The sequence below is a fragment of the Salvelinus namaycush genome, chromosome 39 (assembly GCF_016432855.1).
Source record: "Salvelinus namaycush isolate Seneca chromosome 39, SaNama_1.0, whole genome shotgun sequence".
Lineage (NCBI taxonomy): Eukaryota > Metazoa > Chordata > Actinopteri > Salmoniformes > Salmonidae > Salvelinus > Salvelinus namaycush.
The window spans coordinates 12,859,173-12,879,746 of record NC_052345.1 but is presented as its reverse complement, the minus strand read 5'-3'; the positions used below and the strand labels follow the sequence as shown (position 1 = coordinate 12,879,746).

General features: G+C 45.7%; 1 protein-coding gene across 6 annotated transcripts in view; it reads right to left on the bottom strand.

Moving 5' to 3' along the window:
• Positions 1–9,534: 9,534 nt before the first annotated feature.
• LOC120032600 (septin-9-like) overlaps positions 9,535–20,574 on the bottom strand; it is a 61,665-nt gene continuing 50,625 nt past the window's right edge. For 4 of the 6 annotated variants that reach the window (XM_038978759.1, XM_038978758.1, XM_038978762.1 and 1 more), the window contains 5 exons: positions 15,901–16,018; positions 13,475–13,570; positions 13,141–13,237; positions 11,349–11,400; positions 9,535–11,225 (listed from right to left, as the gene is read on the bottom strand). In XM_038978759.1, coding sequence (XP_038834687.1) covers positions 11,048–11,225; positions 11,349–11,400; positions 13,141–13,237; positions 13,475–13,570; positions 15,901–16,018 — 541 coding nt within the window. In that variant the 3' untranslated portion in view covers positions 9,535–11,047. The remainder of the gene's footprint in view (positions 11,226–11,348; positions 11,401–13,140; positions 13,238–13,474; positions 13,571–15,900; positions 16,019–20,574) is intronic. The other 2 variants (XM_038978760.1, XM_038978761.1) reach the window with 2 other exon arrangements.

Sequence of the window (20,574 nt, the reverse complement as noted above, 5' to 3'; positions counted from 1 at the left end):
ACCCTACACCAAAGTAGCCCAACACGTCAGATCATTTGCAAAATGGAACACTTTTGTCAAAACTATACACGACTTCATAAAAAGAATATTTTGTTACCATACGAAACACACACATTTCATATGACTTCAATCTTTTTGAACCAGTTACACACTGCTGTTGCTAACCTAAAACACTTTTAGCAAGTCTAATTGTCAGTGATTAGAGTAGTGTAAATGAAGTACACAGAGAAAGTGCAACTATACAAACACTACACAAGACCAACGCTGCAGACTGAGGAAAATATCATTTATTTCTCTCCATATACCCAAATCAGTCAACATGTCAACATGGAGAATCACAACAAAACATGTCCCAGTTTTCATGCTACTACAGTAGTGTGCATAACACTGTTAGCTCAGCAAACAGACAAACGTAAAATACTGTATCCAGTACAGGTTACAATTACAGTAAATAACAAAAAAACGGACAATATTGTACAGAAAATACTACAGTAAACATACTATACATTATCTCTTCGCCTAGTTGGATCTGGCCAGAGAATTTCATCAACATCACAAGCAACATTGTCATTAGCCAGACAACGCGGGAAGAACCGTCTTGAATGTCGAATCCATCCTTGCACAGCTGCGGCGTCGACTTGGTCACAGGCGTCCTCCATGGCCTGAATGAGGGGTACCTGAGCCTGGGGCTGGAGATCGTAAACCTTCCACCGCCATGCAGAGAAAAACTCTTCGATAGGGTTTAGAAACGGAGAGTATGGTGGAAGGTATAGTACTGTCAACTGTGGATGGTGTTGAAACCAGTTCTGGACCAAAGCAGAGCGGTGGAATGACACATTGTCCCAGATGACCGTGTATTGCATCTGGTGCATTTCATTTCCTGCTGTGACGATGTGGTGCAATCGGTCCAAAAATGTGAGAATATGAGGTGTGTTGTAAGGGCCCATTTTGGCATGACGGAGGACAACCCCATGCTGTGAAATGGCAGCGCAAAGGGTGATGTTACCCCCGTTCCCGACCCTCAATCCTATGTAGAGAATAATACATGTAACTTACTGGACAATGTCACAGGAAGGGGTATCACAAGTGCTGATATGGTGCATACAATAAGCGGCTGATTACTGTAACTGTAGACAGATCTTCTTTTACCTGTTTTCCTGTCGAAAAGTCCTTATGACAGATGCCACTGTATATCTGCTAAGATTTGGCTGAACTCTCAGTCCAGCCTCCCTCAGCGTCAATCCGTGGTTCACAACATGGTCCACTAGTGTTGCACAAATGTCATTTGATAAGTTTGGTCCTCTTCTTCTTTGTGCACGTTCTCCTCCTGCCTCAGGTCTTCCTCGACCTCTGGCTCGGGCTCTGCCTCTTCCTCTATCTCCTTCTCCTCCTCTGTGTACTCCTCCTATCACCCTCACTCTTCTTCTGACTCCTTCCATTTTGGTTGAACCTACCTGCTGCATTTTTATAGTGCTTAAACCTGATTGGTGTGTCTACAATTTAGCAATCATGTGTTTGTGCAACTGATGGCTGTGTTTAACAGATTGGCTCATAGGTGTGGTAATTTGACAGTCAGTGCTTTGGAATTGCAAGGAAGTGACATCATGATATACTTCTGTGTCTGATGTATACAAGTGTGTTTAGTTTTTTGCAAATCACTGTGTGTAATGTTTTGCAAATAGTGTGAAGCTGACAATGTGCTTAGAGTTGTGCAAATCTAGCCTTGTGTTTTGCTCCTTGAGTGTAAGGTTTTGCTAATTGTGGGAAAAGTTAAATTTTAGTGTGTAAGGAATCGTAAAAAACTGTAATTGTATTTTCAACCTGTGTCTGTCTTGATACAGCAGAGGCTTTTTTAGTGAGAAAAAAACAAGTGAATGCATCTAAATGGGTGGCTGCACAAAGGGAAGGGTTTTAGGAACACAGATGTGCCCCTCCCCCCATAGTGGGGTGAACTGTTGGTTGTCCCTCTCTGCCGTGTACCCCTAGGTTGGGCACCCATTCCCCTCGGGGAATCAAATGAGCGGGACCTCGATGTGGCTGCAGGGAAGGAACAATTTCCTCACTGTCAGCCCCTGTTAGGGGATCCGAACTGTGGGGTCGAAGACCGCTGTGTCGCTGGGGGCTTCTCGTAGAAAGCTCTGGTGCCAGCAAATTTCCCTCTCTCTGGCACGAAGCCTTGGCTTCTGGAGGGGGTTGGCCGGGTAACCACGATTCCCAGATCTACAGAAGTTAAATGCTTCGCCTGCTTCCTTTGGAAGTTTGCACTTCTGCCGAATGATGGCGACAGGTGGTACAAACAGTCCTTTCATCTCGACAGCGTTAAGGAAATGTGCTTTCTCCTTATCTGTTAGCCACAGTGCTCTCTTCCTTACCAATGCAAGGCTCATGGCACAACCACAGGCTTGAATGGCACCCCTGGAGGCTCGGAGGTTGAGGTTTGTGACGACACATCTCTTCCCAAAGGTTTGGGTTAAGCTTGCCAATCGATTGGAGATTATGCATCTCCAGCATCAAATTGGCCTGGTAAGCCAGTAGTAGGGACGTAATGTTCAACGCCCGTAAATAATGTGCAGCAGACACTTACACATTTTGCTAGATAGATGGGGAGAAGCTGTTCGTCTTAACAGGGAGAGAAGTGTCCATCTTTGATGAGGTACTGGGGTTGAAGTGGTTGGCCAGTGACCGCTCAACCGCTCAACCGCTTGTCCTTGACATTCATTTTGGCAAAAAGTCTGGTTTGGACATTGACAGTCAAAGGTTTTCAAAATTGCGTTTGGCTTCAGCCATGCAGGCTGAGAGGAGTTGTTTTCCTGGGACGGTGCTAGAGGAGAGTTTACTCCTGTCATACCAGTCCCTCTCTGATGCCACCCCCCATGGGTTCAGACCACTCAATATGCTGCCCGTTTGCTGACATCATTGAGCGAATATCTCATCCGCCATCGATGCCCAGCTAAGCTAGCAGGTTCTATGGCTCCAAAAAACATCTAAAAAAGTGAAACGTAACTAGCGTTCACCACTTGGGCTAGTAGCCTAGCTAGTTAAGACAGTGCTGGCCGGAAAAGCTAATCCTTTTACAATGTCAACGTAGCTAGCGTTTGCCATGAGGGTTAGTAGCCTAGCTAGTTAGCGCTAGCTTCCTTTGGCTAACTTTGTGCTATGTTGGTCTTGCAACGTACAAAAGCGTGGCTCTCGACCGATAAGCAGTGATGCTAGGATGGTCGGTCTAGTCAATGCCGATGAAGGGTCGAACTAAACGAGAGAGCAAACTAGTAATTCTACCCTTCCAAGTAGAAAAGCTAGCCGTAGGATAGCTAGCCTTGCAGCGAGCTAGCCAGGTTAGCTAAGCCTTGCAGCTAAGCTAGCCATGTCTCCGCAGTTAGCCGTGTGATGCTAGCTACAAAAGGAGAAAGGAATAAAGGCACTGAAGCTAATTCTTACCCAAAAATGTCACTCAACACAAAAGACATGAGCTGATAAGGTTACACGCCACCGAGTGCAGGGTTAATGGCACATGTGAACAGTGCCGAAAAAGTATCAAGTCGCGCTGAGGAGAGCCAAGTAGAACTCTTCTGTGAGGAAGAGAGGTGAGAATGAGAAGAGGGCAGGTGAGTTGCTCTTTGGTATGAGGGGGAAGGGCTCCCTCATTCGCCACTTGACCGGTCTGATTAGTCCTTCAAGCTACTCATGTAGATTAAGTCTAAACAAATAATTGAAAGTGAACCAGTGTGCGTCTTTGACATTTAAGTACCTGCCCTTTTATCATGTAGAAGAGGATAAGAAGAGAACTCCCTCACCATTGTTGTTCATAGGCCAAAGAGCTACAGTATATTTTCCTCTCATCCAACAAATGTAAACAGAGTTTTCATGGAGTTAAACTGGAATTTTCAAAACATTGGCATTGAGTAGAACAGGTGCTTTAGTCAGATGACATGAAAATAGAGCTATTTGGCCATGCACAACAGTGGTGGGTTTGGCATCGAAATGAGAATGCATGAGCAGAAATTAATCCCATACCTACTTTAAAATATAGTGGTGAATTTTATTGAACCTGTATTTTATCAGGGAGTCATACTGAGACCAAGGCTTCTTTTACAGATGAGCCCTGAATTACATAAATAACAGAAAATAAACATCAATATAAATACAAAATGCAAGAAGGAAACCAGGTCATAAAAAACAAACACATGATTCAGTAATACTGTCCGCAATCAGCTTCCTGACTTGCCCTAGAGGCACCACAACATCACATTTAAGAACATGTTGAAGATTGTTCCAGAAATAAGGTGCAAGAAAACTAAAAGCTGATTTACCTAACTCAGTAGAGAGCAAAGGAATTTCCAGAGTCATCCATCCCTGAGACTGGGTGTTGTAACTCGTATGTCTAAAGTTTAGTAATGATGTTAGGTACAGTGGGACTTTTTGTAAAAGGCTTTATAAATGAAAACATCGCAATGCATCAACCTACATGTTTGGGCCATTATGCTTCCACTGGTCCTGGGGCCCTTGTTAAGGTCAACAGCATAGTGAACTTTACCCAGTACCGGGACATTTTAACCAAAAAGCTGGTTGCCTCTGCCAGGAGGCTGAAACTTGGCCACAACTGGCTCGTCCTGCTTGACTATGACCCCAAGCACACATCAAAATCCACAAAGAAATGGTTAATTGGCCACACATCAACATTTTGAAATGGCCATCTCAGTCTCTGGACTTGAAACCTATTGAAAACCTGTGGTTTGAATAAAGAGGGCAGTCCATTGGCACAGACGAAGGATATCAAGGATCTGTAAGGAGGAATGGTATAAGATCACTCCCAATGTGTTCTCCAACTCATAAAATGTTTTAGAAAAAAGCTCAGTGCCATTATTTATCGCAAGGTAAGGTATTGACAAGGTATTGAAAACAGGGGTGCCAATCACTTTGATCCCTACGTTTTTGAAGAAAAAAATGTATTACTTGTTAAACAAAATTTCTTTCTCTGAGCCATTGTACTAGTATAAAACAATATCATTTCCACATTATTTGAACATACAATATAGCTCAGTATTAGAATTATTTATTTTATAACGTAAATGTTTGCTCGTCTTTATCAAGGGTGTCAGTATTTTTGGGCACCACCGTATGTGTGTGTTACCGTGACTGATGGACTTGATCTCGATGGTCTTGGGGATCCTCTCCTCGGGGGTGATCACCAAACCCAGGGGTTAGTTAGCTATAGTTTTGGACGGACGGACGGACGGACACGCACGCACGCACGCACGCACGCACGCACGCACGCACGCACGCACGCACGCACGCACGCACGCACGCACGCACGCACGCACGCACGCACACACACACACACACACACACACACACACACACACACACACACACACACACACACACACACACACACACACACACACAATCTTCCTAGTTCAGACATGACGGCAATGAGAGAAAGTAATACTTTTTGACCTTGCCCAGATAGGTCTTCATTGACCTGGTGGCATGAGATGCCACCCTTATTTTAAACAACATTCCCCAATCACTGTTTGTAATGGTTTAGGATCTCCTCAGAACCACTATGACATCTAGTATGTATACAAAACACACTCCCGCAGGGCTCCTATACAAGCACACTATATGTGTGTGTGTGCGTGCATGTGTGCACATTCTCTCTTCTCTACCAGCATCACCACACAAACATAAATACATGGCTAACGGTACCGGTGCATCAAGTCTGACACCAACAGGCTCCTAAACAGCTACTACCCCAAGCTATAGCTAACAGAATAAATTGGCCCTTGTATTTAATTTCTTTTTTCACTGACTCTACACACTCACACTCCATCACACACAACATGCACACACATTTATACCAACTCCACACACCTGACATTAAAACTTGAACCTTAAAACACAGTGATATCTAAGCTGGGAAGAAAGACTCAAGGTCTTTCAACACGCTCTTTGTAGCTTCAATCACTTCTCAGTGTGTTCTCATCCTCCAAGACCCATCTGCTGGCTCAGGCTCTGCTCTGCACACTCTTGGGTTGCATCCTACCTGGCAGGTCGCTCCTACCAGGTGACGTGGAGAGGATCTGTGGCTGCACCACACGTGCTCACTACCGGTGTCCCCCAGGGCTCAGTTCTAGACCCTCTCCTCTAAACACCAAATCACTCAGCTCCATCATATCCTCACAGTTGCACCTATCAACTTTTCTCCTTCGCACCCCTTCTGACACACAGGTGGCGACATGCATCTCTGAGTGCCTGGCAGACATCTCAGCTTGGAAGTTGGTCCACCACCTCAAGCTCAACAAGAAGGAGCTTCTCTTCCTCCGGCGGGGAAGGCCTGCCCGCTCCAAGACTTCTCCATCACAGTTGACGCCATGGGGTTTCCCTCCCAGACTTCAAAGAACCTTGGCGTGACCATGGACAACAATCTGTCATTCCCTGCAAACATCAAAGCAGGGACTCGTTCCTGCAGGTTCATGCTCTACAACATCCATAGAGTACGATCTTACCTCACACAGGAAGCGGCGCAGGTCCTAATCCAGGCACTTGTCATTTTCTATCTGGACTACTGAAACTCTGTTGGCTGGGCTCTCCGCTTGTGCCATAAAACCCCTGCAACTTAACGCCAGAACGCCGTAGCCCACCTTGTGTTCAACCTTCCCAAGTTCTCCATTGTCACCCTGCTCCTCCACACACTCCACTGGTTTCCAGTCGAAGCTTGCATCCACTGGTAATTGCCTACGGAACAGCAAGGGGAACTGCCCCTCCCTACTTTCAGGCTATGCTCAAACCCTACACCCCAAACGGAGGACTCCGTTCTGCCACCTCTGGTCTCTTGGCCCTCCCACCTCTAGAGGGCACCTCCCGCTCAGCCCAGTCCAAGATCTTCTCTGTCCTGGCACCCCAATGGTGTAACAAGCTTCAACCTAACATCAGGAAAGCAGAGTCCCTGCCCATCTTCCGAAAACGTTTGAAACCCTACTTCTTCAAATTGGATATGTCACGTGCTCTGAATACAACAGTGTAGACTTTACCGTGAAATGCTTACTTATGACCCCCTTCTCAACGACGCAGAGTTAAAAAGAAAAATTAACTAAATACAAAATTAAATAGTAACAACAAAATAGCAATAACAAATAGCTACTCAGATGTATAGCCGATCCCTAGCCGTTCCCTAGCCGTTCCCTAGCCGTTCCCTAGTCGTTCCCTAGCCGTTCCATAGCCGTTCCCTAGCCGTTCCCTAGTCGTTCCCTAGCCGTTCCCTAGTCGTTCCCTAGCCGTTCCCTATCCATTCCCTAGCCGTTCCCTAGCCGTTCCCTAGCCTGGGGCTCTCCACTGGGACACACTTAACTCATACTACAACCAGGTAGCCCCAACTGGGGGATTTTATTTGGCCTCCCAAGTTTGTTATTGGACATAAGACTAAAAACACCAGCAAATCAGCTCCAAGTGATTTTAATTCAGGAAATGTGTTACGAAGTATTCCCACGCATAATAAAATAGATATATGCAATCGTATACAAATGTAAGCAAGGTTTGAAATGATGTTTTAGTCAAATATTATATCCGTTTGGGCTTTTTGGAGTCAATTTGCAGTCTACAAATGATTTGTAATAATGTTCCAGCCCCCTGACCATCCACTCAAAAAAAGTATAATTGGCCCGCGGCTGAATCCAGTTGATGATCCTGGTCATACACATACGCAGGCGCCCACACACCCACACAAGAAGTGCATGCAACATTTTAAAAAGGCGATGTTCTAAGAGCCCTTATCATGTGTGTGTGAAGGGCACAGATTTGGTGGTGGCTTTTAATTGGCCCTTTTGAGCTGTTGATGTTCTCTTAACGAGAGTCTGCTAGAGCTTGTTACAGTATGGGCATCATTACTCCACCATATCTCTGCCTGACAGCTTTCTTTCATCTACTGAAGGATGCACGCCACAATGTGTAGTGTGTACCAATCTCAGGAGCACTCGGGGTAAGGGTTCCATGCTAGTACTCAAAGAACAAACTGGAGTGTGTGTGTGTGTCTACGTGCATATTAAATGCCACTCACCCACAACCATGTCTAACAAGAGTCCAACTGTAGCCACAGGACTAAACACTCATACTCCAACACAAAACATTGAATGAAATGACTCAGACCCCCCCCCCCCCCCCTTTAACCTGTTAAAATGGAAGATTCCAGATCCCCGAGGGATCAAACAGAGCCAACAACCTGCAGAGAACAGTAAATCACACAGAGCAGCTTACAAAACACATCCGCTCCCTAGCGTCGCATAAATCTGAAGATATATATTCAACTCGTCACGCCTTACAATAGCCATTCATTTTGTTTGGATTCAGACTGTTCTTCCCCAGAAGAACATTTGGTGAACAATGATGGGAAGCTGTAAAGTGGAGTGTGTGTATGTGTAACTGACTACAATGTGTGTTGTGAGTGTGCGTGCACACACCTGACTCTGTGTGTGGCACTAGGAGGTGGAGCAAGGTCCCCTACTGCAGGGGTTCTCAAACCTCTCCTCGGGGACCCCCAGACGTTTCACCATTTTGTTGTAGCCCTGAACTAACTCACCGGACTCACCTACAAGTCAAGGGCTTGATGAACAGTCAACAAGTTGAATCAGGAGTTCTAGCTTTGGAATAGTTCAAATACATGGAACGGCTGGGGGTCCCCGGGGAGAGGTTTGAGAACCCCTGCCCTACTGTGCAGGCAGCCTCGCTGAAAACTGAGAGACAGGATACAAATAGGCACTAATGATGATATTAAAGTTCAATCTATAGCCCCGGATACCACGACAGCGCCAGTCAGCTCCCCCTGTGCCATCTGCTGGGTTATGTGACATCTGTGTTCTCCAAGAACACACTTCACACATGCACACAATACTGTATTCCCAGCCCTGAACATTCAACTGTCTATGGCAACATTTCCCAAACTCGGTCCTGGGGACTCCAAGGGGTACACGTTTTGGTTTATGCCCCAGCACAACACAGCTGATTAAAATAATCAAAGTTTGACGACGAATTCATTATTTGAATCAGCTGTGTAGTGCTAGGGCAAAAAAACAAAAAGTTCACCCATATGGGGTCCCAAGGACCAAGTTTCGGAAACGCTGGTCTATGGGCCCTTGGCCATGAGCTTGTAGACATGGAAAACATTGGCATTTAAAAGATCCAATCACCTGATTAAAACGGACCCGTGAAAATATGACTACAACACATTCTAAACTTAGCTCACGCTAATGACCCTAATTTGATGTAAAAAACTAACTCCAATACACATTGTGTTTACCTCAATTCACCCACAGATTGTTAAAAATAACTTGTAGCTTGGTCTTCCCCATTATGACTTTGCAAAGACACTTTGTTACGACACTAAAACCCAAACTTTGATGGCAAACTACATAAAGGGGTACCCTTCTTTTTCGCACGGTTTCAGACTTGCCAAATTGCACTTGCGCAAAGGGGCTTTTGTGATTGGTTAAGAGAGGAGTCACCTCCACAGGTGAAATTAATTGGCAATCAAGACAATTGTAAACAATAAAAATATCAATCTTTATTTCTTTGACAGCATATCAAAGATAAACCATACTCTCATCATACTATAACAAATTACACAATAACTATACAGCAATAAACATTGTATTTACTTTTGTCATTTATGTTATGCGAGCTACATTGCTGAATGAAGAGTACTCTCGGTTTTGACCTCTGTCTATGAGTTTTTAGCTGAGTGATGAATAGTAGGGAAGATAAGGGAGTTATAGATTGACGACACCCGGAATGCAAAACTGTCAGGGGAACTAAATATTATTTCAAGCTGTGTATATAGGTAACGTTTTCAACCTACCTGTAGTCCTATTCTGTATCATGTCCAAAAAGACAGAATATAAATCTAGATTCATACAATTCCCTATAAATAAAGGGGAGACAATGCATGATGGCAAGGAGATACAACCAAAGAGGATCTCTGTAGATTGTCCATCCTCTCTGATACAACTACTCTCTGAGAACAACGGGAGTGTGTAGGCCGACTGGGAGTAAGCTATATGAATATCAAACTCAATTAAAAAGTGAATACATAACAAGCTTAAATACCTATTTATAAATCAATTCTATATATTTGCTTCTCTTTAAAACAGAAAGGACATTTATTTGGTTTAGAGAAAGGTCTGAGAGAGCATAGGGATGGATGTCTGTTCCCTGCATCCCCGCCATCCAGACAATAAACAATAGAATAATGTTATAACACAACAGTAAATGTAAAATGCACTTGATGCATTAACATGATACGTTTAACAACATATGACATCGGCATATTGGTATAGACAGGATGGTTTGGCAAGAGGTCTTAAACATATGAAAACACATTGGAAAAAGACAAAGGGATTTCAAAGCTGCTCCACACTGCATTGCTGCTTTTCGGGGCAGTGCAGATGTGTCCAAAAATATACAAAGAACCTAAACCCTACCTCCTAATATCTCCAATATCTAGACAACACTATACAGCACAACCCAAACGTAGACCAGGCCATTTCGGCCAGTTATTTCTAGTTTAGCTAATTGATCTGCTACACTTAGATAGCTGGTCTGTACACTTCTGTATGTTAGAATGCTGTGGCATCCCATCTCCCTAGGGGACATCTTGTACTGTTTATCCAACAGCTCTGACCTACAACTACCTACACTAGAACTTCCAGCTAACAGAAAGTCTGTTTTGGCAGTTGATCATGTAAAAATGGTTATACACTTGATATTGGAATCCTCTTTGGAGTGTGTACAGTCCGTATCAGCCAGTTAGGATGGGTGGGTGTGTGTGTGTGTGTGTCAAATGTGTGTCACGTGGTGTGTTTGCATGTGGTGTGTCACAGTTGCCAGCCACTAAATATATATATGTGTGTGTGTGTGTGTGTGTGTGTGTGTGTGTGTGCGTGCGTGCGTGCGTGCGTGCGTGCGTGCGTGCGTGCGTGCGTGCGTGCGTGCGTGCGTGCGTATGTATGTATGTATGTATGTATGTGTGTGTGTGTGTGTGCAGATGGTCAGACGTCTACATCTCATGGGTCAGAACTTGGTGCTGTGCTGCCACCCCGTTGGCCTGCTGTGGGTTGACCAGTGTGTTGGGTGGCTGGCCATTGGGCTGGGCGTTGGTCTCGTTCAGCCTGCGGACGCGGTACACCTCGTAGTGGATGCTACTGGTGATGTCCTTGATGTTCTGCATGTGGGTCCTGACAGAGAGGAAACAAAGATGAAGATTTAGTGAGAAATGTAACCCAGAGAAACATCAAGCGTCATCAAAAACACTGGTCAAACACAGTATCACCATCACTTAAAACCCAGTTAATATTCACCTGATGAGAAGGTCTCGCAGGTAGGCAAACTCACAGTGCGCAATATTCTCAACTGCAAAAAGAGAGTAAAGAAAATGAAATGGCATTCAATGGGATAAACAGCAAGTGTTTTCTGTTTACAGTTACTCAAATAATATTCAATACAATAGCCACGTAGCATATATTTTGTGTATCAGGGTGTGCGTAACAAGTTAAATGCCATGTGCTATTCTACACTCTGCCACAAGATGGGAGTGTTGTGCCAAAGACCGGTCAAGGAAGCCCATTTCACGTTACATCTGCAGCAATTATCTTAAATCAAGATTACACTTTCCACTAGAAGTAATTTAATACATCTCAGCACCCCTTGGCAAGTCAGACAGTTTAACAAACTCTCTATGTTTGAATGATCGGTTATGTCAAGCCCACAAAATGAAAAAGGAGCGCTATTTATGTGAAATCGCAGCACAGGAAATTAAATTCCATTTCATCCCTCTTAGGGAGGGGCGGGGGAGAGGAGGGGGGAGAAGAGGGTGCTGCTGTGTAACCACCACAGTCTGTGGGTGGGGTGTACTGATTAACGTGGTTGTGGGTCTCCCTTAATTTAAAACCAGGCTGGTTTTAAATGTTTCTCTGGGTAACACTTTCCTCCACCCATTGCAAACAGGGGATTAACACCAGAACACACAGAGACAGACACGTTGGATATGTAGCTGTATTGGCACCAGCCCTCTCTGACTTATGGAACGAGAAGGAGGGGGAGGAAGAACGGTCGATAATGAGAAAGAGAGAATGAGATTGGGGCAGTGGTAGAGGAAAAAGAGAACGTAAGAGACGACAGAAAGAAAGAGGAGAGAGGGAGAAAAAGTGAGAATGAGTAAGAGAATCAGCGAGAGAGAGAAAGAAAGAAAGGAGGAGAGAGGAGGAGAACGAGGAGAAAGAGGAGGAGAACGAGGAGAAAGAGGAGGAGAACGAGATCCTGGCTATGAGAATCCTGGGCCCACAGGCCTCCCTCCTCTTGTGGCCTAATTTATGATATCGGTGCAGACGTGCCCAGCAGCTTCCTCTCCGATTGCTCCCTCCCTCTTCATCCTTTCCTCCCTTACTCCCTCCTTCCCTCCCTCCCTCCTTCCTTCCGCCTGAGCACACTGACTGCCTGGTTGGGTTAGAGTCATTGTTCCCTCAGCCAGAGGACAACCACATTACTCACTCTTATCACACCCGTGCTCCTAAACACACCTTTGTCTTAGAGTTCAATTACAGTCCATGGGTGTTTAAAGAAGACCTTGACAGTTCCAGAACAGGAACTAAGTACCAGAACACTAGAAAGCTATGGATGCTAAGCTCTGGTTGGTTGGTTCTTTGAACAGACCTAACAGGAATAGAGGTCCAGAATAATATAGTTGTTCTATACAAGTGTGGAGTGATGAAAGGAGCATTCACCAAGGGCCAAGAGGGGCCCTGGAGGGGCCAGGTGCAATCTGGGAAGGAAACAGTCGGTCCGCCAGTGAAAAAAGGAGCTGTGACTCTCTCTCTCTCTCCTTTTCCCCCACTGTGTTATGGATAAAGATGGCTCAGTAAATCCTCCTTGGGTCTGTGACTCAGAAATGTCTTTAGTCACAGACCAGAGAAACGTGGATATGAGACACTCGCTCATAGTCACAAAAGACTCAATCATTTGGCTGGGATTTAAACATGTACTGGCAGCAGTAACATACGTATTCATGGTTTCTCCACTGTGCAACCCATTTGACATGATTAGTTTGACAGGGATAGTAATGGTTGTGTGTGTGTTGAATGTGTGTTGAATGACCTTCTATGGTTCCCCACTTTGTTTTTCTGCCCAGAAGCCTCTTTCCATTGACCTGGTACTCCTGGTCGCTCCCCACCACAGCAAATGGGATCATTTCCTGATGACACACACACACACACACACACACACACACACACACACACACACACACACACACACACACACACACACACACACACACACACACACACACACACACACACACACACACACACACACACACACACACACACACACACACACACATTAAGACCAACAATGCTTTGTAATGAATCCATGCGCCAGTGGGGTGTGTGTGTGTGATTCTGCATGCGTTTACACACTGTAAACCCACCCTGATCTTATCATTGATCATCCTGTCATCAGAATCCTCGTCAAACTCTTCCTGAGGGTAGACATCGATCCCGTTGGCTCGCAGTCCTTCCCTGATCTGCACAAACATAAAACACGTCACAATCTGACACCATGTTGCAGTGTTACACCAATGTACTGTAGAACAGCAGTCGGGGCAAAACAATGGCCGCTTCCACCTCATGTCATCTACCAAGTCATCCTGGTAGTCCTGGAGGTGGAGGAGTGTGTGTCCTGCCCAGTACATCACACACCAAAGCCTTTCACTCACCACCAGGGGAAAGCCCGGGGGAAGGGAAGCTGAGACTTGTATCACGTCAGAATCCACCGACAGTAAATAAGCCTACTCATTCTTCCAACTCAACTTTCACTAGCTAACTGCCAACAATAAAAATATAAATTATTCATGCAGATAGCCAGATTGTTAGACCAGTATCAGGTCAAAGTGACTGAAAATATAACAGAATAGGAAATGACTGACCTCAATTCTAGAGTAGCTCACTCCGAGTCCACCGTAAACACTGCTAAGGCTGGTGTTGACGTTAAATTATCTTTAATGTTCCTTAACATGGAGAGTTAATGTGGAGGTTAACCACTATTACACAAATATACAGCCAGACACTCAGGTTTACAAAATGGCCGCCTTTCTTCTATGTCTTTATAATGACTGGAACACAGACAAGAGATAGAGTGAGAATGACAGGCTTCTCCTGCCAGTGGTGATGGCCATTAAATGAATGACCGTTCCGCTCACAATTACTACTTTGACAGTTTCCACTTGGTCGACGATGAACGGAAAGTTTAAACGTGTAACTTTCTCAGTCTTAGGCCTATATTATAAGCCTACAACAGTCAAGGGAACGTGACCAGAACACGCGCTCGCACGCCCGCAACGAACTGTGGACACAGAGGGTAAAACAATAAAACAGCTCTCTGGTTCCCTTTGCATGTCAACTGCTGCAGTGAACAGAGAACAAGGAAGAAACGTCAAAAAAACGTTAAGATCACAATCCCAGGGTTGTACATTGCCCAGTCCATGCAGCCAACCAAAACAAGCTGGTTACAAGCCCCAGAGCTTCCATCTCGCCTGCTCTTGTTCTCATTGGCCATTGTCGGGGAAAACGGTAGCCAAGTCGCCCAGCGTGTTTCCTCCTCCAGAATTAATAAAGTTCTGTCTCTGGATGCCAGAGAGGGGGAGACTAGCGTCCCTCGAGTGTGTGTGCGTGCGCGCGCATGTTCTTTTCTTCTGCCAGGCTGACCACCAAACACACACTGGAACAGAGGGGGGTGCAGAGGCCTGGTATGGTGCAACTTTCAAGAGACAGCAGGAAGAGAAAGCAGCAACAGAGAATTCCATTGAATTCTAAATCAGCAGAGATGGCCTCTATACCATAGACATGAGTCATCAACAGAAAGGGCTGCGCTTTCTTTCATGGAGGAGTGGCTACTGACGGACCTCCACTAGACAGCCTCTGCCGAGCAGCTACCAGACAGCCTCTGCCGAGCAGCTACCAGACAACCTCTGCCGAGCAGCTACCAGACAGCCTCTGCCGAGCAGCTACCAGACAGCCTCTGCCGAGCAGCTACCAGACAGCCTCTGCCGAGCAGCTACCAGACAGCCTCTACTGAGCAGCTACCAGACAGCCTCTACCGAGCAGCTACCAGACAGCCTCTACCGAGCAGCTACCAGACAGCCTCTACCGAGCAGCCTCTACCGAGCAGCTACCAGACAGCCTCTACCGAGCAGCTACCAGACAGCCTCTACCGAGCAGCTACCAGACAGCCTCTACCGAGCAGCTACCAGACATCCTCTACCGAGCAGCCTCTACCGAGTAGCTACCAGACAGCCTCTACCGAGCAGCTACCAGACAGCCTCTACCGAGCAGCTACTAGACATCCTCTCTCCTTACTCTAAACTCTGGAGGGGAACTCCTCATCTGAGGTCCTGTGTGGTCTCTCCATCTCCTGTACCCATTAGCTTATTGCTAATAAGAGACTAGCCTGCTACAGTAAACTGGCATCTGTGCAGACGTCAGCTGCCTCGGAGGTTTACAGAAAGCTGCAATAATGTAAATAAATCACTTCTTAAAATGCTCCTTTCTGGCTAAAAACATCCGTTAAGTTTTCCAGGGTTTCATACCGCTACTCCCCAGACTGGGCAGAGTACAGTAGTTTATCCAGATGGCTGCTGTTTGTAATGCCTGGCATGGCTTCATACCGGCCTGTGTGTGATCTTACCCTCTCGTTACCCTGTTTTTACCCTGCTGTAAAGGCCCAGGTCAGGTTGTTGTAGTGCAAAAGGGACTAGTTTAAAAGCAAATCTACAGATCAACGTCATAGGCTTTTTGTGTACACACACGTGCATGTATACACATCACACACACACACACATGCGTGCACACAACTTACCGTCTGCTTGAAGAAGTCCCTCTCCTCCAGGGTGAGTGTGTCTGCCTTAGCGATGACAGGGACTATGTTGACCACTTTACTCAGACGACTCATAAACTCCACATCCAGGGGCCTCAGACTGGAGAGAGACAACATGGAGGGAGAGAGAGAGAGGGGAGGGGGGAGAAGGAGAGAGAAAGATGTTAATAAGATAACTTCCAGAGAAAAGGAGATATTTTCTGATTGAATCAAATGTTATTTGCCACGTGTAGAATACAACAGGTGTAGACCTTACAGTGAAATGCTTACTTACAAGCCCTTAACCAACAATGCTTTAAGAAGTTAAGAAGAAAAATGTGTTAAGTAAAAAATAGATAAGTACAGAATTTGAAAATAATTAAACAGCAGCAGTAAAATAACAATAGCGAGGCTATATACAAGGGGTACCAGTACAGTGTCAATGTGCGGGGGCACCGGTTAGTCGAGGTAATTGAGGTAGTATGTATATGTAGGTAGAGTTAAAGTGACCATGCATTGATAATAAACAGAGAGTAGCAGCAGCGTAAAAGAGGGGTCTGGGTAACCCTTTAATTAGCTGTTCAGGAGTCTTATGGCTTGGGGGTAGAAGCTGTTAAGAAGCGTTTTGGACCGGTACCTCTTGCCGTGCGGTAGCAGAGAGAATAGTCTATGACTAGGGTGGCTGGCGTCTTTGATAATTTGTAGGGCCTTCCTCTGACACCGCCTGGTATAGATGTCCTGGATGGCGGGAAGCTTGTCCCCACGCACTACCCTCTGTAGTGCCTTGCGTTCCGAGGCCGAGCGGTTGCCATACCAGGCAGCGATGCAACCAGTCAGGATGCTCTTGATGGTGCAGCTGTAGAATCTTTTGAGAATCTGAGGACACATGCCAAATCTTTTCAGTCTCCTGAGGGGGAATAGGCTTTGTCATGCCCTCTTCACAACTGTCTTGGTGTGTTTGGACCATGATAGTTTGTTTGTGATGTGGACACCAAGGAACTTGAAGTTCTCAACCTGCAGCCCCGTCGATGAGAATGGGGGCGTGCTCGGTCCTCCTTTTCTTGTAGTCCACAATCATCTCCTTTGTCTTGATCACGTTGAGGGAGAGGTTGTTGTCCTGGCACCACACGTCCAGGTCTCTGACCTCCTCCCTATAGGCTGTCTCATCGTTTTTGGTGATCAGGCCTACCACTGTTGTGTCATCGGCAAACTTGATGATGGTGTTGGAGTCGTGGCTGGCCATGCAGTCATGAGTGAACAGGGAGTACAGGAGGGAACTGAGCACGCACCCATGAGGGGCACCCGTGTTGAGGATCAGCATGGCGGATTACCTACCCTTACCACCTGGGGGCAGCCTGTCAGGAGGTCCAGGATCCAGTTGCAGATGGAGGTGTTTAGTCCCAGGATCCTTAGTTTAGTGATGAGCTTTGAGGGTACTATGGTGTTGAACGCTGAGCTGTAGCCAATGAATAGCATTCTCACATAGGTGTTCCTTTTGTCCAGGTGTGAAAGAGCAGTGTGGAGTGCAATAGAGAGTACATCATCTGTGGATCTGTTGGGGCAGTATGCAAATTGGGGTGTGGGTCTAGGGTTTCTTGGATAATGGCATTGATGTGAGCCATGACCAGCCTTTCAAAGCACTTCATGGCTACAGACGTGAGTGCTACGGGTCGGTAGTCATTTAGGCAGGATACCTTAGTGTTCTTGGGCACAGAGACTATGGCGGTCTGCTTGAAACATGTTGGTATTACAGACTCTGTCAGGGACAGGTTGAAAATGTCAGTAAAGACACTTGCCAGTTGGTCAGCGCATGCTCGGCGTACACGTCCTGGTAATCCGTCTGGCCCTGCGGCCTTGTGAATGTTGACCTGTTTAAAGGTCTTACTCACATCGGCTACAGAGAGTGTGATCACTGATGCTCTCATGTTACTTGCCTCGAAGCGAGCATAGAAGTAATTTAGCTCGTCTGGTAGGCTCGTGTCACTGGGCAGCTTGCGGCTGTGCTTCCCTTTGTAGTCTGTAATCGTTTGCAAGCCCTGCAACATCCGACGAGCGCCGGAGCCGGGGTAGTACGATTCAACCTTAGTCCTGTATTGATGCTTTGCCTGTTTGATGGTTCGTTGTAGGGCATAGCAGGATCTCTTATAAGCTTCCGGGTTACAGTCCTGATCCTTGAAAGCGGCAGCTCTACCCTTTAGCGCAGTGCAGATGTTGCCTGTAATCCATGGCTTCTGGTTGGGGTATGTACGTACAGTCACTGTGGGAACAATGTCATCAATGCACTTATTGACTGATGTGGTGTACTCCTCAATGACATCAGAAGAATCCCGGAGAATATTCCAGTCTGTGCTAGCAAAACAGTCCTGTAGCTTAGCTTGGTAGGTTATATTGTAATGCAGCACTGTGGTATAATTGAAAACATGTCCAAAACGTTTATTCAATCACAAAGGACATTTCTTTTGAGACGTATGATAAAGCAGTTGTGAGGCAATGAATGTCACATACGCTGAAGACTTTTCAGTCATGGATGTTATGAGACAGATATACCACTAGGGGGCAACGATGGTCCATTGTCTATTATTTTCTGATCGATGACAATGTGATTGTGCAGCAGTGTGCCAGTATAATCCTAATTCTTAAATTTAGAAGACGAATCACAACCTCTTTCCAAGGTTAAACACAAAATGGTTAAGAACTAAAACTGATATAAGCCTGCAAACAGATAATGGTCCTCTCAAGATTTGTCATGGATGGCAGTTTTAGGAGGCGTTGGATAATGCAATTGAATACATATCTATATTGAGCATCATGTGATGAGAGATATTGTCCTCAATTGACCACTCACACAAAGCTTGTACATCCTACTCCCAAATTGTCAAGTCTTAGAGCTTCTCTACTCTTCTGTCCTCCTATAAACCTTCTCCCTTCCCCATCTCATCTCTTTCTATCCCGTACACACTCTCCTATCTGTTCTCTATCAGAGGAGAATGTTCAGGCTATAGCTAGCCTGGCAGGGCCTCTGGTTGTTCCGTGTGTCTAGATTCTGAAATGCACATTTTCACATTCATTTATTCAACATTGAAAATATGAATATCTAAAAACAGCCCTTTTTGATGTTGTTCATTTGAAGACGTATCGTTGGGAACAATACTCTCTGGAGAGACATGCACACTGAACGGTGCAGGAACAGAACACAACACATGTCAATATACGTCATACTACCTTCCAAGGGTGTCCGAGAGAGACCCACGTGACACGGTAAGAGAGAGAGCGAGGAGCGACAGAGACAGACAGAGACAGACAGTCAACACCACTTCATGGTAAAGGGAAAGAAAAAGAAAAAGGGAGAGTATGAGAGAGATCCCCCCCATAGGTCAATGATCCCCTGCTGCAGCTCTCCTTGGCTCCGCCTATAATTTGATCTCCTGTCCCCTCAGGAATCGTGACCTCCGCTTTGTGGACTGTAAGTCAGACACACACGTGTTTCATGTGCATCAGTGGTATGTAGGCCTACGGTACACTGTACACAGGTCTGTAAATACATACGGTAGATGTTCGACTATGAAAATGTTCACACGCTCCGGAACAAATAGATGAGACCGAGGTTCAAATTGACGCACAGCACATGTGAATCACATATCGGTCAACACACACGCACCTACCACAGATATACATGCACATGTGCATCACATATCGGTCAACACACACACACCACAGATAGACATGCACATGTGCATCACATATCGGTCAACACACACACATACCACAGATAGACATGCACATGCACAATGTGCACACACAATGTAGCTAAACTCCAGTTCTTCACTTAAAAGGGAAATTATTAATAAAAATGTCAACACACAAAATGCACTCCTACACACTAAACATATGTACTGTACATATTTATGCACACAGAGAGACGCCATATGCTCAAATCCTCCACTTCAAAAAGGGAAACAGTCAACTTGGTAGCTGTGTCTGCAGAGGGAGGGCTGAGCTGTCACTGCTAACCCTCCGAAAGCTGTTCTGTGGTCAAAATGGAAGCAACCATGTAGAGGAAGGGGGGTGACCGCACCGTAGACTCCTCTCTTCCCTCCTCTTTCTCTGATGTCTTTAAAACCACCTCACGGGTCAAGAGACTCCAAGTGCAACATTGCCTGGCGTAACCGTGGGTTACCCTGGTAGTTCTCAAGGGTAGCATCCTTCGTGAGGTAACACGAGGACAGCCTAGAGGGAAGGAGTGCGGTCAACCATTCAGTCAACGGCTGCTATGCACTTCCATTGGCTACAGGTGCGACCAAAATGGCATCTTATTCCCTATATAGAGCACTACTTTTGGCCATAGCCCACAGAGCGTAGGGTGCCATTTGGGACGCATCCTACGTCGATGGAAAACCGGTCGAGCTACTAAAAGAGACCTTGAAGCAAATTGCTGACACTTAAAGTACTCCTACTAACCCAAGGCCTAATACCTCCAAATTGAAGTTTGACAATAAAAAGAGCCACAACCATTGGGCTATAAAACTTGATGTCTCTGCTATTATTTGGTGATATGGGATGCCAGTATTGCTGAATATTCAGCGTAGTGTCCATTACGGACATAATGGCACCAAAGCATGGAGCTGTGCTAGACACATGGGCTCATTCCCAGATGGCATCCTATTCCCTATGTAGTTC